Source organism: Microcebus murinus, chromosome 21 (assembly GCF_040939455.1).
Source record: "Microcebus murinus isolate Inina chromosome 21, M.murinus_Inina_mat1.0, whole genome shotgun sequence".
NCBI classification, from domain to species: domain Eukaryota; kingdom Metazoa; phylum Chordata; class Mammalia; order Primates; family Cheirogaleidae; genus Microcebus; species Microcebus murinus.
The window spans coordinates 17,683,644-17,702,225 of record NC_134124.1 but is presented as its reverse complement, the minus strand read 5'-3'; the positions used below and the strand labels follow the sequence as shown (position 1 = coordinate 17,702,225).

Sequence of the window (18,582 nt, the reverse complement as noted above, 5' to 3'; positions counted from 1 at the left end):
TCTAGGTTGAAGGGTAGGTAAGCTATGAACTTTGAGAAAGGTATAAAGTGCTCTAGGAACACAGTTTGAAAAATGAAGGTTGAGACACCTCAAACAGGAGAAGGTAAAAATAGGTGAGAATGAATTTTTTCCTCACTTCAAATTCTAGACAAATCAGCCACAAAAAGGGAATCCCTATTCTTGTTGCAAATATTCCTTAGGGGGGAAAATAGCTCTTGAACTGAATCTTGAGGGGAAAAAATTACTTACATGGCAGAAGATCTTTAGGCAGGGGTGGCTGTGTGTGTGTGTGTGTGTGTGTGTGTGTATCTTCAGGTAAGAGAGAAGGCACTTAAGGCCATGGAACTGGCAGTGCCTGGCTTATCAAGGGACCACACGTAGTTTGGCAAGGCTGGACCATCGCTTCCATGAAGAATGGGAGAAATGACTGAAAAGGAGTATCAGTACCCTGATACATACACGGCACTACCAGGCACTAAACAGAGTACATGCCTAAGACCAAACACTGCCCCCTAGGAGCTTACACTGATAACAATACAAGGTGGAAAAAGCACCACAATGTACAGAATGCAAAATGCTTAAGTATTCAGGAGATAATTACAGCTGAGTTTCAGCTATTAACACATTAGGATACCCGATAGCTTTCTGACAGCTAGTAGTAAACCCATCCCTGAGGGGAGCACAAGTTAATGTCCTAAACAGGCTCTGGTAGAGCTGGGCATTACAAGAGTTCTAAGAAAATAGAGAAAATCAGGGTGTGAAAACTGAACTATAGAATCAAAGGAGTAATAAGCATATAAAAGGGTGTACCTTCCCTTTTCTCCCCACACCCTGACCAACTTTAACAGCTCTGGCCTTCCTACAGTAAACCTAGACTGGTAATCCCTGAAAGTTCTCCATATTACTTACACAGGAGATGCAGAACTCTGTACCAATCAATTTTCTGATTTTTAACAAAATGAAAGGGTTATACAAATCACTTCTTAGTTCTTTCCAGAAAAATAAAATCCTAACATCCTATGATTCAAAATATTCTACTACTTTCTCCTGTTCTCTGTGACAATAATGAGACCAGGAAGAAAACTTTTAAGAAAATATTCCAATGTTTCTCACTCAAAAATATAATTCTCCACATTTATCACAAATGAGTCCTATTCTATTAGCTAAAGTCTACCTGTACACTTCCATCTTTCTTCAAAATCTAACATCTATGCAAACTAGCCAGAAGGTTGAAAAAAAATTCTAACTTCTACCTATATAAATTTATTTTTAAACTGTGTTCTACAAGCTACTTAAGTGTGCACCAAATGTTAAAAATAAGGAAGTCCTCTTCTCCCCTACTTTCTTATACAAGCTTCTAGATACAATGTCTTCACTTAAAAGGGCTAAATCAGTGTATATACAATCTTTGTAACAAAATTTTAAAAGTTCAAAGTTGAACAGGTGACATCAAAGCTTGGAGAGAATTAGTAACAGATGTGGTTTTAACTTCAGGGATAGTTGAAATCGTTTCTATTCAGGTTAAATAGAATAGGATCTTCCCTCTAATTGCCACCAAAAATATAGGCAAACTTTCCGTAAGTGGACTCCTGAAAAATAAGAACTTGTTTAAGTAAATCAAGTTAATTTTTGGTAAATATCCTAATTTACTTTTTTAAAAAACATCTAAGACACTGTATCCCTTATGAAGCCGGGATACTGGCCACATTCCAAAGTACTAAACACGTATGGTTTCCTGTAATTGACCAAGTCACATGGTTTATGAAAGTAGCAGTGGAACCAATTCCAATATTATTTTCCTCTTACAGAGAACTAAAAAAATGCTACTAGGTTCATCAAGTGGAAACTGGAAAGAATGAGAGACTGTCCTAAGCTTTCAAAACAAGACATATATACAAAAACTGAACCACCTGGATTCTAAGCCAATATATGATCATAATCAAAACCAAAACTAGTTAAGGGTTTTAGATGACCTCTAAATTTCTTACTCCTTCAGGCCCTGATTTGAGACTATTATATGAAAGCATGAGCTAGGAAGTCTAATTTCAGTATTATCCTGAACTAGATACATATCCACTAATAAGACTGTAAACAGATTAAGTTGTACATGTGCCACAATTTCTCCTTTACTATAGTATATTAAGAGTTGACATGCCCACCTATGGTCCCCAGAACCTGAACTTCACAGTAAACAAACATGAACCCAGAAAGGCATTACTACCTTAAAACCAGAAATTCTTATTTAACTTAGTTATTATCTAGTGCCACATGGCTATTGCTTCATCAGCAACTTTAACCCAACCCCTCATTCCGCACAAGACATTGCTAAGTTTCTAATATGTGGAAGGCTCTCTAACTGTGGCACTGCGCACTTTTGGTACATTACATAGTTAGCTAAAACCTTATATTCAAATAAATATTGATGTTATTTCCTTTACAAGGTCAGTAATTATCTCATCAGTATGGAATTCTGCAGAGATTGTATTAAGTAACACAAAAACAAAATTATGATATAAAAGACATCTTTAGATCAGTAGATTTGACAAATGCAATCATTTACTTAAAAGAAATAGTTCACTCAGCATAAACAGTGGTCTACAAATCTAAACTTCACAGAAAGATTTCCATATAGATTCTAACAAATTGCTTTCTATAAAGTGCCACATTTTCCACTAAATCATTTAAATTCTTCAAGGGTTTTCAAATAAGGGGATGAAGGAAAAGTATCAGGAGTGGCAGTTATAAGCACAAAAACACAACTTCTATAAACTCACCTGGATAATGCTATAATAAAAATATTGTTATCTACATCCAGATTTCAGGTTTGTACTAAATGTACTATCAAACCAGGTAAGAAAAACAATTTAAGAACAAATCACTATTATTGTGTTACCACACAGAATCTGTAAAGCAAAAGGACACCTACAAAATCCAAGTTTAATTATCTTATTTGCCCTAAAGGATACTATGAACAGTGACACTAACCTTGATCTGAATGCCTTTCAGACTTAGGTCTCTCTACAGTAGTCATTACATTATGGTATATGCCACTGACATATAAACAGGTAAGCAGTGTAGTTCTAGAGAATAAGCAGCAGTTTGGAAGGCCAATCTGCTCTTTGCCACATGGATGACCTGGAGGCCTAGTCATATAATTACTCTGATGCTGTTGCTTCCTCACATCTTATTTTGGGGTTATCCTCCTTGGGGTAGATAAGAAAATTAAATTTCCTAACCTAAAACTAAAGTACAATTCAACTAATGCTGTAATAGTAGCCTATTCATCTAAAATCAAATTATTTTGGGATTATCCATTTCACTGCTACCCAATAATAGCTGAGAAAGTTGAGAACACTAAATACACAAGCCAAACCTCATGATGAAATAAAAGATACTTTCGTTAAGGCCCAATATCTATTTATTTTCAACAAATCTTAAAAGACTGAGACCCTCTGAACCAAAATCTTATCCAGCTAAAATACTCTTGGGTCAAGGGTTTTAACCTCAGTAGCACACTTTACATTGGGCCATTCTACAGATAAAAACTGTACTTAGAATATGAAAATGCTGAATATAATGAGCCTGTAGAAAACCTTGCCCTAACTTATTTTGACTTCCCAGCTGTGAGAATGTATGCATCTCTAAGCTCTCATGTTTATTCTATATGCAATAATGTAAACAATTATTTTGAGATCCTGAACAGTGTTGACCATGATGCTAAATCCTACTTCTCAGATCCAATGCTATTCAAAACCCCACAACCATCCCATTTCTAAGTACTTGAAATTAATGGGGAAGGCTTTTGTTTTCTAAGACTATGCAGTAATTCTCTGCAACAAGTTACAAGCAGCATCTAGCATATATTGCTACTCCCTCTCCACATTTAAACACGCATGCACACATACACTCACAGACATTGTACAACAATAGAAAGAAAAATTAGAATAGATGTTACTCTAATTTCCAAAACAGATTCCTATTTCCTAATTTTTTATTTATGTGAGGCTGAATTTCAAAAGAATGAGTCTTCATTCTGCTTCTCTTAATCCCACAGCTCTACCCATCCCTATGAATACAGAGTAGTGGTGTTCTCAATGTGGTTGCTTCACTTTTTCAGAACATTTGGTATCCTTGGCCCTCACCCAATAAATGCCAGATGCGGAGTCTCCCCCTGCAACCCCTCCAAAACTCCCCCTGCAATGCCTCCAAAAGGCATTTCCAAATGCCTTCTAAGGATGTGATAATAATGCCAAGTTGAGGATCACTGTATCTAGTTAGTGCGCTTAAGCCTCTGAGTAAGAACTCCTATTTTGAAATGTATGATTTAGGATTTGCAAAATAATGCCTAGGCTATCCGTAATTTATGTGCTTAAAGTCACTGCAACTTAAATTCTTTTTCCCCCCAAAGTAACTCAGCCTAACTTTTTTTTATTTTTTTGCACCCACCACAAGCTTAATATAAGCTATAATTGAATTCCTTCCAATTATCACTGGCCTGAGCCAAATGAAGTAGTTACCCAACAGTTACTTAAACTGACCCAAAAAACAGCTATGTGACTAGTTTCTTTATGTGAAGGCAATGTTGCCAATTTTCAAATATTTGAGGTACTGGGACCAAACTGGTAACATCAGACTTCATTTTAGTCTTAACTAACCCCTTTCCACAGCAACCTAGAGTTTTTCTCAGTAAAGGCAAAACAAACACAACATTCCTATTCCTATACAGTCTGAAAGATGGATACTGTTAAGAAGAAAATAAATAAGTTAAATGTGACAAACTGGTTGACCTTCGATTAGCATTGACAAGGTATCACATAAAGGCTTGCTTCACACGTGTAAACAAAACCGTCACCCACCTCACACACAGCACTCAAAAAATAACATACTATTGCAAAACGAGTATTAGTCTATATTACCAGATTAAATTTTCTTCCAGAAATATTTTAATAAAAATTGGCCATTTCCAAGAAGCACCCACTGCATGCCCATCAGAAAAAAAAAGAGAACCATAACAAAATAGAAAATTTACCATGTGGCTATGATTTAAAGAAAGAAAATTGCAGACACTTGAGCACATCAGCAAAGTCCAATATTAATGTCACATTCCTTCTTATGGGCTATGATTAGGAATCTGCTTAGATACCAAAATAAAAATACAATGTTGAACTATTTAGGTCAAAGGACCTCTATAGAAGCATCTGTCTTCAAAGGCATTCCAGTTTGAGACTCAATCTTAGAATAAGGCATAACAAATATTAACAGAAGACATACAAGGTGATGAAAGAGGGATTCTACAATTCCCCACATACTCTGAATCTGATAACACAAATCTAGATTGTTTTTATTATTTTTCTTTAAACAATTGTCAAGACTGGAATCAAAGATAAATAGAAGGCACAACAGTTTTGCTCTGTTTTTTTGTTATTTGCATTTGGGGGATTTTTTTGTTTTTTGTTTTTTTACAAATACAAATTAAACATGAAAAAACTCTACTTCAAAAAAATCTAACAGTTCAAGAAAAGCATATCAGTTGCAGTCTAGACATTTAAAACCTATCTCACAATTTAAATTTTAATGGTAAAAACAGGTTTTAGAATTGTTTTGTGATCAAATATCAAAAGAAAAAACTCTATTAACACCTTTTATTCAGTTTTTAACCATACCAGTGAGCATCAAAATTGTCAAATTTTCCAATGGCAATTTCTCCACACCAGAAGGTAGTCATGACTCTCAAAGAAGAAACAATTTGGGCTTTTCCCGCCTTCAAAATGTTTATCAAATCCTGTATTTCTCACAGGCTTTTGAAACACGTAGAAAATAAGTAAGAAATATTCCAATGAATGAAACATACCAAATGTCAGTAATGAGCGAGACATTCCTTTGGGGAAATGGCTGTTAAAAAAAAAATCCAGTCTGTATATGCAAAGTAAGCAAGGAAATTCAGTCTTTTCTTCTTCTTTAAAAATCCGTTACTCCTAAAATATCATTCCACAAAATTGGAAGTGAAGGACTAAAGGTCAGGAGAGGGAAGAGACGGGGAGGGAGCACACACCATTAACACAAAATGAAAGTAAAATTGTACAAACTTAAGCAGTTTATAACAGACTAGGATCATACTCCAAGATACCAAAGGCTGGCTGAAGAAATTCACCATTCTGCAGGAGTTAGGGTGTGAACTGCTGTGTGAAGATCAGTGAGGAGCAATTCACTGCCTTGGAGCGATCCCCCTTCCCACTCCAAATCCTGGTTTCTGCACCATGCCTCCGCGGGGAGGGCCTCTCATTCCACCACCCAGCCCACCTCGAGGGCCTCCAGGTCCCCGCAGGCGGTTATCTCGACGGTCCCCTTCCCTGGCAGCTCGAGTCTTCTTCTCCTCCACATTCAGACGGACCTCACCTCTGAACATGATGGGCTGTAAGAATCAAGGTGACCAGACTTAAGTGAGTGCTATGACTATTAATGATAAAACAAAGCTATCATAAAGAAACAGCAGATCACAAATCAGCTCAGTACTCATAGTTCTATTTTTGTTTGGAACTCAGAACACATAATTGCCCATTAACAAATATACAGAAAAGTGGTTAGGTGTGGAGGCCAGCTCACACAAAAAAAGGACAATTTAAACAGCAGAGCAGCACAAGTTAACTCTCATTGTACTTATTAAAGGAAATCTAATTTTCACATAAAATTACATAAACAGTAATATATATAAGGGTTACCAAACATTCCAACAATTCAATTTGTGTTCTTTACTGGCAATGTAATTTTCTAAATTTTTTTAAAAATTAATGTCTAACAGTACTTACCATGAGTCAGGGAAGTGTTCTGATCAAATTTATTAGTGCATTTAATCTTTGCAACAACCCTGAGAGTTGTTATGACAACTACTTTAGAGACTAACAAACTAAGGGCCAGGGAGGTTAAAGAACTTGCTCCACAAGTCATCACAATGAGTAATGGAGGAGGAATACAAACTAAAGCCATCTGACTACTACGAAGTAGAAGCTCTGACCCACTATGCTACACTATGACATGGTAATCAGTCTACATGGCAATCAGCTATTTCTGTTCTCACAAAAAATTACCAGAAAGAGTATAGCTTCTATCAATACAGTGAAATCAACAGTGGCCACTAAGACCTAATACATACTGAATGATGGATTTATCTACAAAGCATACTAACATTTCTGGGTTCAGAATTCTGGTCTTAGTGACATAGACCACCGTTCTCATTTCTCAGTTTTCTGGGATGCTTCACAAAAAAATGTTCAAACAATTTGTAAAGATAACACACATTTGCAGATTGTAAGGCTGGAGAACATCGTTGATCTACAACATTTCTATTATATGGTTCAAAATGTGTAGTTTTAATTTACAAAGACAGAAAGCGGTTGTCAGAGGCTGGGGAGAGAGCGTATGAGAAGCGACTGTTTAATGGGTAAAGGGCTTACTTTTAATGAAAATGTTCTGGAATTAGACAGAGATGATGGCTGCCCAACAATGTGTTCTACCTGCCAATTAAACTATACAATTTAAAATGGCTAATTTTATGTTATGTGAATTTCACCTCAAAAAAAATGCATAGCTTTTAAAGATCCCATACCCATCTCAGTAAACTGATATTATTTATACCCTTGCTCTTCTCTACTACTACACAACATAGTTTTTGGCTAATGAAAGGTATAGAGGAAGCAAAGGGTTTTTTTAAGAGCTTCACATTAAGAGTTTCATTCTACAAATCTGTTACAATGTATACAGTAAGAATATTATAAATAAATAGAGTTCTAAGTAGGGTAACTATGTAATTTATCTTCCAAACCCAGACAATTTACAGAATTAAAGGAGCAGCTCTTAATAGTTATACACAGACAACAGCTATATACCAAGACTACCCTGGGCAAACTGGCTCTCACATTGCATTTCATCTCCTTTACACCAGAAGCCAGCACAAAGGAAAGAAATCTACATAAACTTCAATGCACTGATAACTATTAGTTATTACATTTTCATCACTCACTTATTCAAAAACAAAGTTTGTTGTTCTAGACCCCTGGCAGGTCTTTAAGTCTTTAATAATGGTTGAATATGATGGAATAAATTACACAAATATGTTCGAATAAATGTCATGTTACATGATGGAGACACAACTGTAAGGATGAATACATTCTAAAGAACCAAGATACACCTATTTTTAAAAAAATTAAAAACTGCTTACCCTGTTGCTAAGGACCTTCTGAACAGGCTCAGAATCATCAAACACAACAAAACCAAAATTGGGTAACTTCCCACCGCTGTTAATGCGTAGCTCCACCACATTCCCATAGCCTGCAAGTGAAACAGATATTCTCAGATAACTACTAAGAACATTTCCTTGAAACATTAAATGTACACCATTAATAAATAAACTTTACACATGACTACTAAGCCCTTGAAATGTAGCTAGTCTGAATTAAGATGTGCCAAAAGTGTAAAATACTCACTGGATTTCAAAGACTTAGTAAAAAAAAAATGTAAAATCTCTTATAATATTCTTATATGTGGAAATCATAATGTTTTAGATGCACTGGGTTAAACAAAATGTTATTCAATTCTCCAATTCCTTCTTACTCTTTTATAACATAACTACTAGAAAATTACATATGTGATTACATATGTGGCTCACGTTCTATTGCTAGCACTGCACTAGATGAATTTAGTGTTCAAAACTCAATCACCTACTTTGAAAGAAATCTTTAAGTTCTGATTTGTCCACCTCATGAGGCAGGTTGCCAATGAAGAGTTGGTGACTGTCAGGGTGTCTCACAATTCTTCGGGGTTCGACATCACCTTGCTCACCAGCCTCACGAACTTAGAGGAGACAAAAACAGCAGTGAAATACAAGATAAAGATGACAACTCTCAGTGACTTGAAGTTAAACAGGTTAGCTTACTTCATGGTTGTTTATAGAAGACATAAGACTTCTAGGTCAGAAGTGGACATATTATTAAAGCAACAGTAGTGGCATTTTTGCTACAGTTACTACAGGATACCATGAAGGACAGATGGTTACTTGTATTGCTATAGATTGTGTCATAAATGTGGAACCCACTTAGTTTGGGGAACCCAAATCTTTTATTATATAATGGGCACTAAATATGCCCACCCTTTGCTCTGGAGGAAGACATTCTTTTCCAAAGCTGTTTTTATATACAGATATAACACTTGTTATATCTTTGTTTTTGAAAGATAATCTGGAGGGAAGGCACTACAGGAGTGAGTGAATCTTTACACTTTACACCTTTCACTTTAAGCCTGAGTGAATCTTTACATTTTAAGCCTTCTTCTAGTGACTGTTCCCATTCAATGGTTTTCCCTCTACCTTACACAAAGGTGATTCTATCATTAATTATTTTTGTAAACATAAATACACAAATATAAACCACCTCCCCTAAATAAGCTCTCATCTCAGAATCTCCCAAACTAGAGAAATCACCCTTCTGAGATCTTACTTGGTCTGGGGCCTCTCTGGGGAGGAATATTTATTCGTTGTTCTCGAACTCTTTGATCCCTCTGAGGTCTCTGTGGTGGAATCTGAGATTCAGGCTTAGACTCCGGACGAGGCTGAAAGATTTATAAGTTAACTCTTGTAGGCTTACTTTCTTATGAAGTGTATTAGCTAATAAGGTTTAAATCAGAAAATGACAACTTCCTTATCAAAAAAAAGTCATTTAAAACTACACCTTTCTCCTCTGCCCTATATATCAGTTTCTACATTCTCTAAGCCTCTGTTGAATCACATTACCAAAATGCAAGTAAATTTGCCTAATGTTCATGTTTTATCAGAACCTTACCTGTGAAGCTGGTACTTTAACAACATGAGGTGGTATCCCAGTAACTGGAACAGCTCCACTGGGTGGAAGGTTCTTACTGGTCACAGATGCCCAAGAAAAAGTCTAAGGGAATACCATCACCATTACATGATTATACCATCTACCATGTATCAAAACAGTATAAAAGCTACTAACTCTTGATTTCTTATGCATAATATACACATCACATTCTCATAGGCAGGATGGAGTATAAGTATCTTTGAGAGCCCTTTCTTTCACCTACTCAAAATCTAGTACTAAAATTCCTTAGGACTGATAATCAAGTATCAGCCAAATACGAGAGGTTTAGGGTCAAGAAAGCTATTTTCAGTCAATTTCAAGTTTGTAAATCAAAGAAATTTCTCTACTTCAAAACAGGCTCAGCTCTTCCTCCCATGATTTGCCCCATCTGTGGAACAAACACTGACCCTATTACACCAGTTTTAGAATCATCATGAACACCTTTCCAATCCATTTAAAAAAAAAAAAAAAAAAATCACAAAAGGGCCGGGTACGGTGGCTCAGTGCTAGTGTAATCCTAGCACTCTGGGAGGCCAAGGCAGGCAGATTGCTCGAGGTCAGGAGTTCAAGACCAGCCTGAGCAAGAGCAAGACCCCCGTCTCTACTAAAAATAGAAAGAAATTAGCTGGACAACTAAAAATATATAGAAAAAATTAGCCGGGCATGGTGGCACATGCCTCTAGTCCCAGCTACTCGGGAGGCTGAGGCAGGAGGATCGCTTGAGCCCAGGAGTTTGTGGTTGCTGTGAGCTAGGCTGACACTATGGTACTCTAGCCAGAGGAACAGAGTAAGACTCTGTCTCATTCATTCATTCATAAATAAATAAATAATCAAAAAAAATAAAAATAAATAAAAAAATCACGAAAGAACCTAGCCAGGCATACCTATAATCCCAGTGACTTGGGAGGCTGAGGCAGAAGGATGGCTTAAGGCCAGGAGTTTAAGACCAGCCTGGGCAAAAGAGCAAGAAGCCATCTCTCAAAAAAAACTTAGCCAGGTAGCATAACTCAAGAGACTAAGGCAGTAAGATCACTCAAGCCCAGGAGTTCAAGGCTACAGTGAGCTATGATTGTGCCACTGTACTCCAGCCTCAGTGACAGACCAAACCTCATCTCAAAAAAAAAAAAAAAAAAAAAAAAAAAAAAACCCAAAGAATTGTCAGATCCTGTTATTCTACCTAATTATCTCTTCTTCTTCTCCACTGCCGCAACTCTAACCCAGGCCATTATTATCTCTCACCATAACTACTAGAATAGCCACCTAACTGGTCATCCATTCTCAATCCAGTCAATCTACTTTGCTACCTGCAAGCTAAAGTCATTTCAGTATTTCTCTTTCCTACTGACCTATTTGCTGCCAGAGGGCAAGAGCCCTATCTGTTTTACCAATATAATACTCACACCTAGCACAGTGCCTAGTACAGAGCAGGTACTTGAATTAATTGAACAAATGACATTTTAAAAACCCCTGACCCTATAAATACAGCACCAAAAAAAAAAAAAAAAAATCCTTTCCAGAGCATCAAATGTAAAGATTCTGTGAGTTCAGTTAACATATCACACCCTGATGGGTGAATAACTGAAAAACTTCAAGATTTAAAATCAAGTATTTCAACAAGTTATTTCAGCAGTTTATTTCTACTTTTTACTTACAGATATTTATAGCTATCCTTAATTAAATTTCATGGAAAAAGTCTATTCTGCCATGTTACTTTTCTAAAAATGATGTTATACATTTGTATTGCTGTTAAATAACAAGCTTATAATATTTTATAATGTAAAAGATGAAATATTAAAAAGACGAGGGGTTGCCAATATGCTGACACAATGGCACCTGAAATTTCTGGCCTAAAAGGTATTCAAGATACCTTAAGGGGGTAGGGTAGTTATTTTTGATGTTATAAAGCAATAGGCAGGCTGGGTGTGGTGGCTCATGCCTATAATCCTAGCACTCTGGGAGGCCGAGGCAGGCAGATTGCTCGAGGTCAGGAGCTCAAAACCAGCCTGAGCAAAAGCGAGACCCCCTCCCTACTATAAATAGAAAGAAATTAATTGGCCAACTAATATATATAGAAAAAATTAGCCAGGCATGGTGGCGCATGCCTGTAGTCCCAGCTACTCGGGAGGCTGAAGCAGCAGGATTGTTTGAGCCCAGGAGTTTGAGGTTGCTGTAAGCTAGGCTGACGCCATGGCACTCGCTCTAGCCTGGGCAACAAAGCGAGACTCTGTCTCAAAAATAAATAAATAAAGCAATAGGCATCATACCTCTTATTTGAAGCATGGCTCAATATGTAAGAAATTTCCCTGAACCACCAAAATATGAAAATGCATCTAACAAGTCAACCAAACAATAATAAAGAAGAGATTTGAAAAAATAAACGAGAAACAGAATAAAAATTAAGCATGTTCCATACCCTCAGGTCTTCCTGTACTGTTTGAGCTATGTCTGCAGGTGCTGGAGAAGAACTCTTCTGAGTATCCTCAGGAGGAGTTTCTTCTAATACTGGCTCAGACTTTTCCTCTTGGATTTCAGATACAGGTTCTTGCTCTGGTTCTGGTTCAGGATCAGGCTCTGGTTCAGCAACAGGCTCCTCTAAATGTTCTTCCATGTCATTACTTTCATAGGAAAATTTGAGAAATATCATTTTGTCTCCATTCATTTTACAAGAAATTCCCAACCATTTATTAACCAGAGACCTGAACATAAAAGTAGCTCCCTCTCTCCAAGAAAAGATCTAAGAATTATATATCTGCATTTAAAAAAGCAATTAAAAAAATACTCAATGACTTAATTAGAATCTACTTGATAAATTCTGATAAGGATCAAAATGAACATTATTTCTCCTTCAGCTAGAATCCCACAACTATTATAATTCACTTAGCACACATAAAAACTCTCTTAACAGGCTAGGAAGCAAGGAAAAGGAAGCTGCTGTTCGATGGCTAGTTTGTTTTGCAAAATGAAAAGTTCTAGATATCTGTTGTACAACCATATGTATATAGTACTTACTGTAGACTTAAAAATGGTTAAGATAGGTAAATTTTATAGTATGTGGTTTTTACCATACCCACACATATAATAAAAACACATAGAAATTCTGGGGGGAAAAAAGACATTCGTTATGCCTGATGTCTCACTAGGTGAAAGTTCTTATCCACTTTATATTCTCCCAAAGCACTTAATGTGATACCTTGATATATTAAACTCTTCATAGAAAATCCAGAATTTTTTCACTTAGCACCAAGAAGAAACTAAACCAGAATGCAACTGATAGATACTATTTAAATAGTCCTCATAGTACAATCTATTATTAAATTATATATTTTTGCTCAAAGTTGCCAAAACATTTCTTCTGAGAAATTAATTATTTTCTGAAATAATTCTGAGAACATATGACTGCCCACCCACAAAGAGAAAGCGTATACAATGTAAATTCTTATGCAGCCCTGGTTATAGGAACAAAATTTTCCTTACCTGACAACAGTCTGATCATAGAAAGTTCCAGAATCATCAGGAACCACCTCAGGCGTCTGCTGTCTTTCTTCAGGTTCCTCTACTTCTTCCTCAGATTCTAAGTAAGAAAAAGCTATTTAAAGTTATTTGTGCTTACTGAATTCACAAATATATTCACTTTTACACGGTTTGCTATAATCAAAAGAACAATAAGAAAACATATAAATAAAAGTAAAGGAAGCAAAGCAGTTTCATAAAATCATGGCATAGACTTTAAGGATAAAACTAAGGCTATCTATCTAGTGTTTTGGTTAAGAACATGGTGTCTGAGGGTCATAGTTCCAGTAACCTAATGCAGGCTTCTACACCTTGCTAGCTACATGACACCAGGCAAATTACTTTACATTAGGCAGTAATCTAATGCAGGCTCTCCCACTTTACTAGCTGTATTACTTTGGGCAAATTATTGCACTGCAGTGCTATAATCTATTAAATAGGGGACAATATTACCTAAAGTACCATGTATAAGGCTGCGTATTACACAGTGCATATAAAGTGCTAAGAACAGTCTCAGCCACACAGAAAACACTCAAATAGTACCAGTTTGAAGAAAATTCTCCATAGGTCTCTGTGTTTCTGTACATCTTTCACATCTACCCTTCTCTCCAGATTATCTTTCAAAAACATCTGTATAACAAACACCTTTGGAAAAGAACGTCTTCCTCCAGAGCAAAGGGTAGGCATGTTTCGTGCCCATTATATAATAAAAGATTTGGGTTCCCCAAACTCAGTGGGTTCCACATTTATGACACAATCTATCGCAATACAAGTAACCATCTGTCCTTCTTCATGGTATCCTGTAGTAACTGTAGCAAAAATGCTACTACTGTTGCTTTAATAATATGTCCCCTTCCGACCTAAAAGTTTATGTCTTCTATAAACAACCATGAAGTAAGCTAACCTGTTTAACTTCAAGTAGGGTAAAACCCCAGACCCTTCATGTCTTGGGAATTATTATTAATGGTTATTAATGAACACAGATTATAATACAACATTAAAGAAACCCATAGTCTCTTAAGGTCAGTCTGATGCCATCGGGAAAATTTAGACAACTTACATGGTTTCACAACTTACCCTCCTGAGGCTCAGTGACAAAGCCACCAAAGACCTCATCTTGGTATCTGAAGATATCATTGTGAACATAGAACTTATTTGCAACAGAGCCCTGCAATGCCAACAAAAAGTTTTCATTTACTCAACAGTTTTAAAAAGCCAAATTACACCAGTGGTTCTCAACTGTGGGCAAGTCTGCCACCAAGAAACTTTTGGCAAAGACTGGAGACATTTCAGTTTTCACAACAGGGGAGTGCAATGACAACAACTGAGGGTAGAGATGCTACTTAATATCCCACAATGAAAAGACAAGCCCCAACTACAAAAAATAGGTGGACCCAAAACATCAACAGTGCCAAAACTGAAAAGCCCTGCTCTACAACATGGCTGTAAAAAGACTATACTCACATATATTTTGTTTCCTGAAAATATTTATCCTCACCATAAGTATATAAAATGCCACAGCCCACACCTCAAATCATCAGGAAACAATCATACTCCTAACTTCAGCAGATATTTAAAATTCCCTAAATATGTATCAAAGAATGTTAACACAAGTACTCAAGAAATAGTGTAGCTGAAAAAGTCTGCTCACACTAGGTATAAGACATAATAGTCCAAATCCAACTATGTCATTTACATTTTCAATTTCTAAGGCTGTTTCTTATCAATAAAAAGAGTGATATCAACATATACCTCAATTCGTTCTGTAATAAATGAGACAGTTTAAAGAAAAAAGAGGAACTATAATTAAACCTAAAATTGACAATCATACTCCAGGTGATTCTTTGCATCTTTGCATATCTGTAAGTCTACCAAGCCTTTTTTTTTTTTTTTCCTTTTTTTAAGGAGATGGGGTTTCATTGTCGCTGAGGCTCAAGTACAGCGTCATAATCATTGCTCACTGTACCCCCAAATTCTGGGCTCAGGCAATTCCTGCTTCAGCCTCCTGAGTAGCCAGGACTATAGGCATATGCCACCATGCTCGGCTGTATTTTTTCATCCCTGGACTACAGAGGGTAGGGGCCCAATATTTTGCCCAGGCTGGTGTTGGAACTCCTGGCCTCAAGTAATCCTCTTGCCTCAGTCGCTGGGACTACAGGAGTTGAGTGAATCTTTACACTTTAAGCCTTCTTCTAGGAATCATTACTATAATGACTTCATATAGTTTTTCAAATAGAAAGCTATTTTATATTCAAATAATAAAAAATAAGGGTTTTAGGTTCACTATCCTAAAAACTATTTTGAGATTAATGACAAAAAAAACAATTATTCAGCAAGTTCTTATTGACCCACTTTTTTATGCTTAAGTAGATAGGCTTTCTGACTTTGTTTAGTCTGGACCCATCTGGAAAAAGGCACAAATGCAGTTATTCAACATAAACTTGTGGCCCTTCCATGATAAGAATAACTAAAAAGAACCAGGCCTCCTTGAAGGAACAGCTGATTCCAGAATTGAGGCGAGCAAGGACTATAAATGAGCCTGGGACACAGTTACAAAGTGTTCAAAAAAAAGAAAGGACACAAAAGGCAGCTTGAGGTTGTTTACACTGACCAGATGTGAGACATTTCACATGTTATACAGTTAGTAATGGATTATAATCAATTAGATGTACTAAGACTCTATGAAAGATAAGATAGGAGAGAAATTTCTTTATACTAGAATGCCAATTAAGTATAGTGATGGGATTAAACAATCTCCATTTGCTACCAAAGTAGCAGTTGGTTCCAGCCAAGAATCAACAATGAATACTAAACTAATGCATAAAACTTTGATGAAGAACAGGATATCTGCACAGTCTCAAAGAATCTCCCATAATTTACTTAAAAATCAAAAAAAGAAAAAAATTTAACTTTACATAAGAAAACTTCATGAACATCACTTTAACTAAATAATCAAAGTTAACATCACTAATAATAGGTCTAAATGACATCACATGCATCTCTAATGTAATGTAAGGCACTGAAAGATACTTATGTATGAAACATTTTACATAGTAACTTGACTATGCTCTTCAAAAATGTCAATGCCATGAAAAATGAAAGATTAAGGACTACTGTAGATTAAAGGAGACTAGAGAGACATGATAGCTAAATGCAATGTCTAACTGTGGACTGAATCTTGGGACCAGGAGAAAAAAGTACTATAAATGCCTACTGAAGTATTTGAGGATGACTGGATATGATTTCTCCAGCTTATTTTCAAATGGTCTAAAACAAAACAACAACAAAAAAAAAATGATAGGTAAATAAAGAATTAGGGACAAGTGTTGACAGTAGCTGTAAGTGAGGGGTAAGTTATTGTACTATTCTTGCAACTTTTCTAGAAGTTTAAAATTTCAAAAAAAGTTTTAAGATATGCAGCATTACCTTTCATTGTCTCTTTTTTATATACATCTGACACTATAGAACAAATCATTCCTACACATACCTCAGGAGCAAGGACAAACGTCTGCATGAATCTCCTCAAAGCCTGGTTGTTATTAGAGAGAAGCCCCATCACCTGGACCACCACACCATCATTCAGAGTGGCATGAGCATCAACATGGCGAATCTTGGTGTGGCAGTTGGTGAAGTTTTGTGACATCACTTTCCTATGGATTTCCTAAGAAACCAAGGCAAGAGTTAATGCCTAAAAATTTACACATCTCCACCTTAAACCTTCTAGCACAGCACAGGTGAAGACAATGTGCATGTTTAAATTACAAAATACACAGATTCTATTTTGTCTTTCTACTCTATTCCCAGCAGCCACACTAGAGTCTCTTAAGATAACTATCCTAAATTAACACACTTTTTTAAATCAAAAGTATAGTTTATTATATCTCAAACAAGAAGCAATGCAGTTAAAGTATGTGCCTAAACTTTCAGCACACTGTTGCCATTTCTTATTACTATGTTTTTTAAATTTTATTTTAGAGTATTAGGGGGGTACAAATGTTTTGGTTACATAAATTGCTTTTGTACACTTAGAGTCAAAATTATGTGTGCCTATCAACCCAGATAGTGTGCACTGTACCCGTTAGGTGTGAATTTACTCATCTCCTCATTCCTCCCACTTGCTTGATTTCCGATGAGTTTTATTTCCATATGTGCACATAAGTGTTTTTCAATTAGGTCCAATTTAATAGTGAGTATATGTGTTTGTTTTTCCATTCTTGTGGTACTTCGCTTAGAAGAATGATGTCCAGTTCCATCTAGGTTAATACAACAGGTATTAGTTCACCAATTTTTTATGGCTGAGCAGAACTCCGGTATATATACACCAACCTTTATTAATTCACTCATGTATTGATGGGCACTTGGGTTGTTTCCACATTTTTGCAATTGTGAATTGTGCTGGTATAAACATTCAGGTGCAGGTGACATTTTTATAATATCCTTTTTTTCCTCTGGGTAAATATCTGGTAGTGGGATTGCTAGATCAAATGGTACTACTTTTAGTTCTTTGAGTTATCTCCATACTGTTTGCCACAGAGGTTGTACTAGTAGTTTGCAGTCCCACCAATAGTCTGTAAGTATTCCTATCTCTCTGCATCCACGCCAGCATATTGTTTGGGGGTTTTTTGATAGAAGCCATTCTCACTGGAATTAGATGATATCTCATTGTTGTTTTGATTTGCACTTCCCTGAGGATTAGAGACATTGAGCCTTTTTCATGTTTCTTGACCATTTGTCTATCTTCTTTTGAAATGTTTGTTCATGTCCTTTGCCCCCTTTTTAATTTTTTAATGGGGCTGTTTGTTTTTTTACTTGCTGATTTGCTTGAGTTCTTTGGTTATCTATTCTGGTTAATCTATTCTGGTTATCAGCCCTTTAGCAGACACACAGCATTCAAATATTTTCCTCTATTATGTAGGTTGTCTATTCACTGTAGTGTCTGTTTCCCTGGCTGTAAAGAAGCCTTTTAATTTGATCAGCTCCCATTTATTTATTTTTCTTGTTGATGTGATTGCCTTTGGGATCTTCTTCATAAATTATTTGCCTAGGCAGATGTCCCTAAGAGTTTTTCCAACATTTTCTTCTAGAACTCTTACAGTTTCATGCCTTAGTTTTAAGTCTCTTATCCATCGTGAATTAATTTTTATGAGTGGTGAGAGGTGCAGATCCTGTTTCAGTCTTCTATACTTTTTTAAAAGTTTAAAAA

At 36.2% G+C, this 18,582-nt stretch overlaps 2 protein-coding genes across 6 annotated transcripts in view; one reads left to right on the top strand and one right to left on the bottom strand.

Moving 5' to 3' along the window:
* ATOX1 (antioxidant 1 copper chaperone) overlaps positions 1-18,582 on the top strand; it is a 126,119-nt gene that overhangs the window by 53,124 nt on the left and 54,413 nt on the right. The window lies entirely within an intron of this gene.
* The window catches only part of G3BP1 (G3BP stress granule assembly factor 1), a 32,174-nt gene continuing 18,480 nt past the window's right edge, over positions 4,889-18,582 (bottom strand). For all 5 annotated transcript variants that reach the window (XM_075996235.1, XM_075996236.1, XM_075996237.1 and 2 more), the window contains 9 exons: positions 16,867-17,040; positions 14,457-14,547; positions 13,344-13,440; positions 12,283-12,484; positions 9,831-9,932; positions 9,489-9,600; positions 8,719-8,847; positions 8,216-8,325; positions 4,889-6,412 (listed from right to left, as the gene is read on the bottom strand). In XM_075996235.1, the coding sequence (XP_075852350.1) occupies positions 6,206-6,412; positions 8,216-8,325; positions 8,719-8,847; positions 9,489-9,600; positions 9,831-9,932; positions 12,283-12,484; positions 13,344-13,440; positions 14,457-14,547; positions 16,867-17,040 (1,224 nt within the window). In that variant the 3' untranslated portion in view covers positions 4,889-6,205. The remainder of the gene's footprint in view (positions 6,413-8,215; positions 8,326-8,718; positions 8,848-9,488; positions 9,601-9,830; positions 9,933-12,282; positions 12,485-13,343; positions 13,441-14,456; positions 14,548-16,866; positions 17,041-18,582) is intronic.